Source organism: Mandrillus leucophaeus, unplaced genomic scaffold (assembly GCF_000951045.1).
Source record: "Mandrillus leucophaeus isolate KB7577 unplaced genomic scaffold, Mleu.le_1.0 Scaffold8, whole genome shotgun sequence".
NCBI classification, from domain to species: domain Eukaryota; kingdom Metazoa; phylum Chordata; class Mammalia; order Primates; family Cercopithecidae; genus Mandrillus; species Mandrillus leucophaeus.
In genome coordinates, this window is record NW_012108696.1 from 4,404,744 (window position 1) to 4,414,689 (window position 9,946).

Consider the following 9,946-nt stretch of genomic DNA (forward strand, 5'->3'; position numbering starts at 1 on the left):
GAGGGGCGGGGGCTCGTCGGGGGCGCGGCCTGGGGACGTGGAGCACCGGATGGGGCGAGAACACGCTGGGGGCGGTACCTAGAGCGGGGATTTGGAGCGGGGACAGAGGATACGAGCGCCGGGATGGGCCAGGGTTACACTGGGGGCGGTTACAGTGCAGTCTAGCGTTGGGGCGGGGCTACGGTGCTGGGTGGGGCAGGGCAGGGAGTCGGGCGCAGGGATGGGGCGGGGCCACGCTGGGGCGGGGCCAAAGGAGACCAGCACAGGGATGGGGCGGGGACACTCTGGGGGCGGGAACAGGAGTCTAGCGTACGGACGGGGCGTGGCCACGCTGGGGGCGAGGACAGTGGGGACCTCTGCTGGGATGGGGCGTGGTCACGCTGGGGGGCTGTTACAGCTCAGTCGAGCGTGGGGGCGTGGCTAGGTGGGGGTGGGGCCAGGGAGTCGGGAGTGGGATTCGGGTGCGATTATACGCTGGCAGCAGTTACAGGGCGGTAGAGCGTGGCGGTTGGGATTGGGGCGTGGTCAGGTCGTCGTGCGCATGGATAGGGCAGGACCAAGCTTGGGGCGGGGTCCGAGGAGTCAAGAGCATAGATGGGTTGGGGCCATGCTGGGGCTGGGGGCCGGGAAAGTCGTTTAGTGACGGCAGAACCAGGCTGTGAGCGGAGATGGGGGAGACACACATGCTGGGATGGGGCAGGGCCTTGTTGGGGTCGGTAGCTAGAGCAGGGATTTGGGAGCCGGGCTATGGTGGGAGCTGGGCTGAAACTCAGGCTGTGGGAGGGGTGGGACCTGGGGGATGAGGACACTGGGGTCAGGGAGAGCACTTTTGCGATCTGGGACCAAGGTTAGGATCAGAAACGGATGTGGAACCAGATGATGAGAGACAGAGACAGGACACTTGGGTGGGGTCAAGTTGTAGGGAGACTCAGCCAATTGAATATTGGGGCCGGGCCAGCACTGGGGACCTGAAACTGTAGCCTCAGGGTGAGTACTAAGGGCTGAGGTCACACCTAGGTAGGGCCATGGTTGGGGGGCTAGGGGAGTTTGAGTTGAGGGCAGGGTGGAGAGTCACGTTAGGGAAACCAGCCCCTTGCCCTGTTTTCTGCCCCTCCATGCCTCCATTTCCTTGTTCCCTCTGGGAGCTCCCAGGCTTGACCAAGCTCTCTGTGCAGGCCATCCACGGCTTCCGAGAGACAGAGAAGTCGCGCTGGTCAGAAGCCAGCCGGGCCATCCTGCAGCGCGTGCAGGCGACCGCCTTTGGCCCCGGCCAGACCCTGCTCTCCTCCGTGCACGTGCTGGACCTGGAAGCCCGCGGCTACATCAAGCCCCACGTGGACAGCATCAAGGTGGGCAGAGGCCTACGCCTTGGCACTCCCAGCCAGGGGGTAGGCAGGCCAGACCAGAGCCTGACCCATCCCCGCGCCCCTTTTGCAGTTCTGCGGGACCACCATCGCCGGCCTGTCTCTCCTATCTCCCAGCGTTATGCGGCTGGTGCACACCCAGGACCCGGGGGAGTGGCTGGAACTCTTGCTGGAGCCGGGCTCCCTCTACATCCTTAGGTACCTCCAGCCAGGCAGCTGATTGTGCCATCCACCCCCCCAGTGCCCTGGGTACCTTCCCTCACTCCAGCCCTCCCCAAAGAAGCCCTTACCCCAGGGCCTGTGTGGGAGGCAGCAGGGGGCTGGAATCCAGGTCTGCCTGGAGCAGGGGCTGCCCTCCTTGCACCCAGTCACAGCCTGTTTCCTCCTGCAGGGGCTCAGCCCGTTATGACTTCTCCCATGAGATCCTTCGGGACGAAGAGTCCTTCTTTGGGGAGCGCCGGATTCCCCGGGGCCGGCGCATCTCCGTGATCTGCCGCTCCCTCCCTGAGGGCATGGGGCCAGGGGAGTCTGGACAGCCGCCCCCAGCCTGCTGACCGCCAGCTTTCTACAGACACTGGCTTTGTGAATAAAGTTGGGGAATGGACAGCCTAACTGGAATATTGCAGTGGCTGCTTGCTGGGGCCGGGATCTGCAGGGGAACCCAGGATGGCACTGGCCCACAGGGAGCTCCAGGTGTGGCCGGCTGGACACACGGTCAAGGTCACAAGGCCGGGAGAGTGGTGTCCTTTATTGCATTCATTGCTGGTCACCCCAGCCCACTCCCCTCCTTGTTGTCTGTGCATCCAGGTCTCCAATAAATAAGTCAGCCGAGCTCCCCCAGCACTGCAGCTCCTGGCTGCCAGGCCGGGCACTCTCAGCCGCCACAGCCGCAGGCAGCCGCCGAGAGCTGGGGCAGCCGCTGCCAGCGGTGGCGGTCGTCAAGAAAGGCCACGTCGGTGTAGCGAGTGGGCCAGCAGCAGGGCCCGCCGTGGGCTCGGCCCTGGCCCTGCAGCCGGGCCAGCGCCAGGCCATGCTGGGTGCGGGCACCACGGGGGCAGCTGCCGGCGCAGTAGCGGAAGATGACCTTCTCCTCTGAGGCGTAGCCCAGGCCCAGCTCTGCCACCGATAGGGTCAGGCTCCACAGCTGGCATGGACCGGACGGGGCTCGGCGCAGGCGGGCAAGGGGGCGGTGGGTGCCTGTGGGAGAGAAGGGTGCTGACAGCAGGGTCAGGGCTGGGGGAAGTTGGGAAGTCACAGAGGGTCCCTGGGGGTTCTTACCCAGCCAGGTCCCTCCAGCCTTTGCCACCTGCTCAGACGAGAACACTCCATCGGCCACCGGAGCCCCACGGGCATCAGGGCCCCAGCCCTGTCCCAGCTGCAGGGACAGAAGCAGCAGAGAGCCCAGCAGGACCTTCCCCACAGCCATTGTGATGGGCAGGTCCTGAGGGTGGGAGCTGTGCCCCGAATTTATGCCCTGCCTGGGCTGGGAGCTAACCTCTTCACTGCCGGCCCCTGCAGCCAGGAGGCCCCACGTCTGCACCAGCCCATCTCCCGCACCCTGGGATCCAGGCATCTCCTGCCCCACACCCCACCCCTCTAAGAGTTAAGGGCTCACCCCCAGCCTACCCCACCCCGACATTCCACACACCCATTTCCTACGCCCCAGACACCCCCTGATTTACGAGTGCTGTGCTGGCAGCCAGGGCAGGCAACTGGTGTTCCCCCGACCTGCTGCCTGGAGCAGAAGTCGGGGGGCTTCGTGGGACCCCATTGGGGTCCCTCCCCACTAAGTCAGGGTGCTGGGGCTCAGGAGCCCCCACATGTATCATGTGCCAGGTGGGGCGTATGTGAGTGCAGGGAAAGGTGGGTTGGCAGGGGACCGAGGCCACAGGAGCTCTCCGTGGTGGCTCCCGCCGGGAGGATTAGGACATCATGCCCCTGTCTCCGGGCCTGGCTGAGCCAGCATCAAAACAGGAAAAGGGAGAGGCCTGGGGACAGCCAAGGGTGGGGACATAAGGGGACAGGGATGCCTGTCTCGGGAAGGCCAACCTAAGACCCCCATAACTGCAGCCCCATCCTGGGATCTGAGCGTGTCAGAGCCCCTGGGGTGATGGAGGCTGTCCAGGTCATGGTAATGTCTAGCATGATGCAGCCAGGGAGGATAAGGGCTCTCCAGGCTTCCATACCCAGCCCTGTGTGAGCCCAGTCCCCTTCCCGGTACAGGGGAGCTCCTCAGAACCCGTCCTACTCAGCTTGGTGAGGAAATAAATGGGTACTTACAGAGTGTAACGCAGTACCCGTAGCTTTGAATGCAAAAACAAGCAAACAGCTTGTGATTGTCCGAAGGGGTACTTGACCCTAATCACCCACAAGATTGGTGAAAATCAGAAAACTCACACACAGCCCGTGTGTGACCCAGGCGCGCCCCCGTGCTGTTGGTGGGGGTGTAAAATGCTAGCAGCTCTTTGGATGAGCAGCTGCTACTGGGGAATTGTAAATTACACCCTCTGCCCCAGGAGCCCTGTTTGTGGGGTTCCTCCCACACAGGCCAGTGAAACAGCTGGCACAGGGACGTCTGATGCCTTCTTCGTATTAGGAAAGACTGGAAGTGACGGCAACTCCATCCACGGGGGATTGCGTCGGTGATGATGATGTGGTTTTTCTTCCTGAAGTGCTTATTGAGATAATTTTCAGATGGAAAGAAAAGCCTGGGCTTGGCATGGTGGCTCACTCCTCGGGAGGCTGAGGCGGATGAATCACCTGAGATTGGGAGTTTGAGACCAGCTTGACCAACATGGTGAAACCATCTCTACTAAAAATACAAAAATTAGCCGGGCATGGTGGTGGGCGCCTGTAATTCCAGCTACTTGGGAGGCAGAGGCAGGAGAATTGCTTGAACCTGAGAGGTGGAGGTTGCAGAGTTGAGATTGTGCCATTGCACTCAAGCCGGTTCAACAGAGTGAGACTCTGTCTCAAAGAAGCCTGGCCGGGCCCAGTGGCTCACTCACACCTGTAATCCCAGCACTTTGGGAAGTTGAGGTGGGAGGATCATTTGAGGTCGGGAGTTCGAGACCAGCCAGGCCAACATGGTGAATCCCCATCTCTAATGAAAATACAAAAATTAGGCCGGGCGCAGTAGTTCACGCCTGTAATCCCAGCACTTTGGGAGGCCAAGGTGAGCAGATCACCCGAGGTCAGCAGTTCAAGACCAGTCTGGTCAATGTGGCAAAACCCCATCTCTATTAAAAAATAAGCTGGGCGTAGTCCCAGCTACTCAGGAGGCTGAGGCAGGAGAATCACTTGGAACCCAGAAGGCAGAGGTTGCAGTGAGCCAAGATTGCACCACTGCATTCCAGCCTGGGCAACAGAGTGAAACTCCATCTCAGAAATAAACCCAAAAAACAAAATTAGCTGGACATGGTGGGGCGTGCCTGTCATCCCAGCTACTCAGGAGGCTGAAGTAGGAGAACTGCTTGAACCCAGGAGGCGGAGGCTGCAGTGAGCCGAGATTACGCCACTGCACTCCAACCTGGGCAACAGAGTGAGACTCCATCTCAAAAAAAAAAAAAAGAAGCCTGAAGTCACCCAGAATTAAGCAACGGACCTGGCATTTGAACCCAGGCAGGTCCTACCTGAATGCAAAGCCCCTGCTCCTAACCACGGGGCCACACCACCCAGCCTCCTTAGATGAAGGTCCATGCAGTGGGGATGGCTGGGGTGAAACTGCTGAGGCAGCAGCTCCCTCTAGAGCTGCCTCTGCTGCCCAAGAAGGCCTGGTGGGAGAAGCTGGAGGGGGGGAGGTTGGCCTGAACTGGGACATTCCGAGGAATTAGCCGGACATCTCAGGCATTCCTGCTCGGCAGCCAAGGGCTGCAGAACTGGGTGGGGAAGACTTCCACCTGCAAGTTTCCAACCACCGGGAAGACGGAAGGGATCGCCCGGAAGATGGGTTCAAAAGTAGTGGCTGCAGCCAAATTCCATTTCCAGCTACATTACTGACCAGGAACTGGAAAAGCCCTACCTTACAGAGCACCTGGCAATGCCAGATCAAATATATGCACGACCAAGCTTGTAAGAAGGGAAGGAAGCCCCCCAAAACATCACTGGGAACCTGAAACATAGGGACCCACAATTGGGGGGGAGGGGGGTTGGCTTTGGTGGCCACCTAGGGACAAAGTCTGCAAGCTGAGAACCACACACAAAATGAGCTGGGTAGCTAGCGAAAGCCAAGGCGGAACCATCTGGAAGGACTGCCTGCAAAGTAGGCCACCCCGGATTCCCACAGAGCCCCCAGCTGGCCATGAGCATCCGATCCCAAGTCACAAGAAAATCTATCACCAAGGGGAGTCACAAGAAACAGAAGGCTGCCTGGGAACTTCAGCTTCTAGGTTTATCAGACTACAAAGTCAGGATGCGTAAAATAAAAACATCAGCCGGGCGTGGCTGGGTGCGGTGGCTCACGCCTGTAGTACCAATACTTTGGGAGGCCAAGGCAGGCAGATCACCTGCGGTCAGGAGTTCGAGACCAGCCTGGCCAACATGGTGAAACACCATCTCTACTAAAAATACAAAAATTAGCCGGGCGTGGTGGCGGGTGCCTGTAATCCCAGCTACTTGGGAGGCTGAGGCAGAATTGCGTAAGCCAGGGAACTGGAGGTTGTGGTAAGCCGAGATTGCACCACTGTACTCCAGCCTGAGCAACAAGAGTGAAACTCTGTCTCAAACAAAACAAAACAAAATTAGCCAGGCATAATCGTACATGCCTGGCTGAGCCATGAGTTCAAGGCTGGCCAGGGCAATACAGTGAGACCTCACCTCTACAAAAAATTAAAAAATTAGCTGGGCGTGGTGGTGTGTACTACTTGAAAGGCTAAGCGGGGAGGATGGCTTAAGCCTGGGAGGTGGAGGGTGCAGGGAGCTGAGACAGTGGACACTGCAGTCCAGCCTGGGCAACAGAGCAAGACCCTGTCTCAAAAACTAAAAAATAAAAATAAAACCATGAAAGTTGGGACCAAAACATAAGGAACAAGACATTTATCCCCAGCAGAATAGCAGATCTAAAAAGGAAACAAATCTCAGCAATTTATTTTTTTATTTACTGAGACAGAGTCTCACTCGGTTATCCAGGTTGGAGTGCAGTGGCGTGGTCTTGGCTCACAGCAACCTCCACCTCCCAGGTTCAAGTGATTCTCGTGCTTCAGCCTACAGAGTAACTGGGACCACAGGCGCCTGCCACTATGTCTGGCTACTTTTTCGTGTGTGTGTGTGTGCCAGGATTTCATTCTGTCACCCGGGCTGGCGTGCAGTGGCACCATCAAAGTTCACTGCAGCCTTGAACTGGGCTAAGAATCCCAGGTAGCAGGGACTGCAGGCGCGTATCATCACGCCCAGCCCAAACTGAAGACTTCCTGGGCTGTGCGGTGGACAAGTCACGGCTATAGAGAGAACTAGGGGAGTGGAAGGGAGAACTGTGGAAGTGGGCAGCACGGGCCCTTGGTCAGTGTGAGGGAGGCTGAGCCAGGAGAAGGAGGACAGTAAGAAGGTCTAACAGGCATCTGAAGATTCCAGGGGGGGCCAGAGGAGGAGATGGCTTAACCTTTCCAGAATTGCTAACTATGGGGCCCTGGGAGTCAGGGAGCAGGATAGTGAAGGGGCAGTGAGAGGCTGAGTTCTGGGGGCAGGGCCGTGTGTGGGACAGCGCCTCACTCTAGGATGGCGAAGGGGCAGTGAGAGGCTGAGTTCGGGGGCAGGGCTGTGTGCCGGACGGCGCCTTACTCCTTGAGGGAGAAGTGCATTTTGTCGTTGACCATCTTGCGCTCGGGGTTGAGGCGCTTGAGGATCTGGGCCAGCACGTTCACCGTCTGCTCGCTGCTCAGCCCTGTCTTCTTGGTCTGGAACTTTTTCAGCAGGTCCTTAGTGGTCATGGGCTTCCGTGTCAGGTAGCGGCGCACGGCATCCTCAGTCACCTGCACGTCGCTGAGGATGGGAGGGCAGGGAAGGTGGCATCAGTGAGCTTGTCCCCGGTAGCCCTTGCCCTGCCTCCTGCCGTCCTTGTCAGCTTACCCGCTACTGGGTGTTGACTTGCCCGATGGCGGCTGGGGGGTCGACTTCCCGGACAGGCTCTGGGGCCCCGCGTCCAGCCGCAACCGCTTGGCTGCAGGCATCTCGCTCACCCGCTTCCCTGTAGAAGTGGGGTCAGGGCTGAGTCTTGGGGGCAGGAGGCCGAACCCCTGAGCAGGACCGCGGGCTGGGCAGTGCCAGGATGAGGGTTCAGGGGGATTGGGGACAGACAGGCCTCCACCCCCATCTCCATCTCCTCTCTGTCTTAAGCCCCAACAGAGGTCGGGAGGCCGTGGCTGTGGGGAGTGGGGAGGCCACAGGCGCTCACCTTGCTCGAGCTTGCTGGCAGCCGCCCGCAGGGTGGAGGAGGTGCTGCCGCCCTCTGCGCTGGGCGTGCCTGGGCGGCTGTTGCCCCTCGAGCTCCCTCCCGACGGCTTCCGCTCTCTCTTGGGTGGCGTCTTCTTCTTCTGCGGAGGTCAGGGTGGGGTGAGGGGTGTGAGTCTGGAAACAGACGCCCAGGCCTCCCCTGTCACCGGGCTGGGCCTTACCGCCATGAAGAGGGCCGAGGAGGCCTCGCTGTCAATGTCGCTCTCCTCTGAGCTGTCCGACTCCTCGCTGCTGTCTGCGGGGCACAGGAAAGGGGTCAGGGCCAGAGCAACCCCGGGACCCGGCATCCACCGGTACCTCCACTGCAGATGAGGGAGGCCTGCAGGGGAGAGGGGAGGAGGCAGCAGAGCGCCAGGCCCTGACCCGAGCCTCCAACACGGGGGCCACACCGGCCGCACCTTTCCTGCGCTTCTTCTCCTGCGGGGTGGGCGCCTTCTTCTCCTCCTCCTCCTCCTTGTCCTCCTCAGGCGGCTTCTCCTCCTCACTCTCCTCGCTACTGTCGCTCTGCTCATCAACACCTGGGGGGACAGGGTATGAGCAAGAGCAGAGACGCGCTGCCCACATCTCCCTGGGGCCCGCCCAGCCGCCACCTACCCTTGGGCCCCTCCTCCTGCTGGGGCGGCTTGGCCTTGCTCTCAGGCTCGTCCTGGGAGCTGCTGTGAGACAGGGACGGCAGAGGGTGAGTGCGCGCCCGCAAGGCCGCACGGGGTCTCGCAGCCGCCTCGCGTCGGCCTCACCTGGAGCCGTCCGACATGTAGTCCACCTCCTGGCCCTCGAAGTCCCCATCATCGCTGTCTTCGAAGGCCTCGTCGTCGGAGCCCTTCTTCTTCTTCTTCTTCCTGCCACCCTTGGCCAGCGGCACCTTCTTCTTGGCCTTGGGGGCTCTGCCGCCTGGGAAGGGAGGAAAGGAAGGAAAAGGAGGGGGAGGCAGTGGGTATTTTGTGCAGTTTTGACATCCTGGGGGCCTCACTGACTGGGGAGACTGCCCCCACCAAGGCCAGCCCAGGAGCTCAGCTCTCCTAAACAAACTCCTGGTCCACACCCCACACCCCAACCCACGTTCTCTAACGCTCACAGACCACTCCCCCGTCCCAGACCACCCCAGGCGAGGCACCTGATAACCAGGGACAGCCCCTACAGCCCAGAGTGCACAGGAATTATTGAAACTGGCCAACCCAGAGTTGCAGTTTCTCATAGGAACCCCCGTAAAGACCACAGCCAGGCCAGGCGCGGTGGCTCATGCCTGTCAATTCCAGCACTTTGGCAGGCTGAGGCGGGAGGATGGCTTGAGCCCAGGAGTTTTCAGACCATCCTAAGCAACATAGTGAGTGAGACCCCAGTATCTACAAAAAATACAAAAATTAGGCCAGGTGCTGTGGCTCACACTTGTAATCGCAGCACTTTGGGAGGCCAAGACAGGCAGATTACCTGAGCTCGGGAGTTTAACACCAGCCTGGCCAACATGGTGAAACCCCGTCTCTGCTAAAAACACAAAAATTAGCCGGGCGTGGTGGCGCATGCCTGTAATCCCAGCTACTTGGGAGGCTGAGGCAGGAGAATCACTTGAACCTGGGAGGCAGAGGTTGCAGTGAGCTGAGATCACACCACTGAGTTCCAGCCTGGGCAACAGGGCAAGACTCTGTCTCCAAAAAAAAAAAACCAAAAATTAGCCGGGCCTGGTGGTGCACGCCTGTGGTCCTGTAGCTACTCGGGAGGCTGAGGTGGGAGGACTGCTTGACCCTGGGAGGCCAAGGCTGCAGTGAGCTGTGATTGTACCACTGCACTCCAGCCCTGGTGAGAGAGGGAGATCCTGTCTCAAGAAAAAAAAAGAAAGAAGGGCCACAGCTCAGTTCTCCCGGGCTCTGGCTTTGCCTCCTGACTGATATCACTGCTCCTCCAGGCAGCCTCGCCTGACTCTCATTCTTTTTTTTCTGAGACCGAGTCCCTCTCTGTCGCCCAGGCTGGAGTGCAGTGGCGCGATCTCAGCTCACCACAACCTCCATCTCCCAGGTTCAAGCGATTCTCCTGCATCAGCCTCCCGAGTAGCTGGGACTAGAGGCATGCACCATCATGCCCAGCTAATTTTTGTGTTTTCAGTAGACACAGGGTCTTACTGTGTTGGCCAGGCTGGTCTC

The 9,946-nt window shown here is 59.7% G+C and overlaps 3 protein-coding genes across 4 annotated transcripts in view; 1 reads left to right on the forward strand and 2 right to left on the reverse strand.

Moving 5' to 3' along the window:
- Window positions 1–682: 682 nt before the first annotated feature.
- ALKBH7 (alkB, alkylation repair homolog 7 (E. coli)) lies at window positions 683–2,195 on the forward strand. Its single transcript, XM_011967418.1, has 4 exons — window positions 683–712; window positions 1,176–1,349; window positions 1,438–1,562; window positions 1,756–2,195. The coding sequence occupies exons 1-4, from the start codon at window positions 692–694 to the stop codon at window positions 1,916–1,918; spliced, it is 483 nt and encodes a 160-aa protein (XP_011822808.1). The 5' UTR covers window positions 683–691; the 3' UTR covers window positions 1,919–2,195.
- Window positions 2,196–2,238: 43 nt separating this feature from the next.
- PSPN (persephin) lies at window positions 2,239–3,539 on the reverse strand. The gene is made up of 2 exons (XM_011967417.1): window positions 2,643–3,539; window positions 2,239–2,561 (listed from the first exon to the last, which is right to left on the reverse strand). The coding sequence occupies exons 1-2, from the start codon at window positions 2,935–2,937 to the stop codon at window positions 2,239–2,241; spliced, it is 618 nt and encodes a 205-aa protein (XP_011822807.1). The 5' UTR covers window positions 2,938–3,539.
- A 2,904-nt stretch (window positions 3,540–6,443) lies between these two features.
- GTF2F1 (general transcription factor IIF, polypeptide 1, 74kDa) overlaps window positions 6,444–9,946 on the reverse strand; it is a 22,078-nt gene continuing 18,575 nt past the window's right edge. For both annotated transcript variants that reach the window (XM_011967420.1, XM_011967419.1), the window contains 7 exons: window positions 8,549–8,702; window positions 8,406–8,467; window positions 8,210–8,329; window positions 7,973–8,046; window positions 7,753–7,891; window positions 7,428–7,545; window positions 6,444–7,340 (listed from right to left, as the gene is read on the reverse strand). In XM_011967420.1, coding sequence (XP_011822810.1) covers window positions 7,136–7,340; window positions 7,428–7,545; window positions 7,753–7,891; window positions 7,973–8,046; window positions 8,210–8,329; window positions 8,406–8,467; window positions 8,549–8,702 — 872 coding nt within the window. In that variant the 3' untranslated portion in view covers window positions 6,444–7,135. The remainder of the gene's footprint in view (window positions 7,341–7,427; window positions 7,546–7,752; window positions 7,892–7,972; window positions 8,047–8,209; window positions 8,330–8,405; window positions 8,468–8,548; window positions 8,703–9,946) is intronic.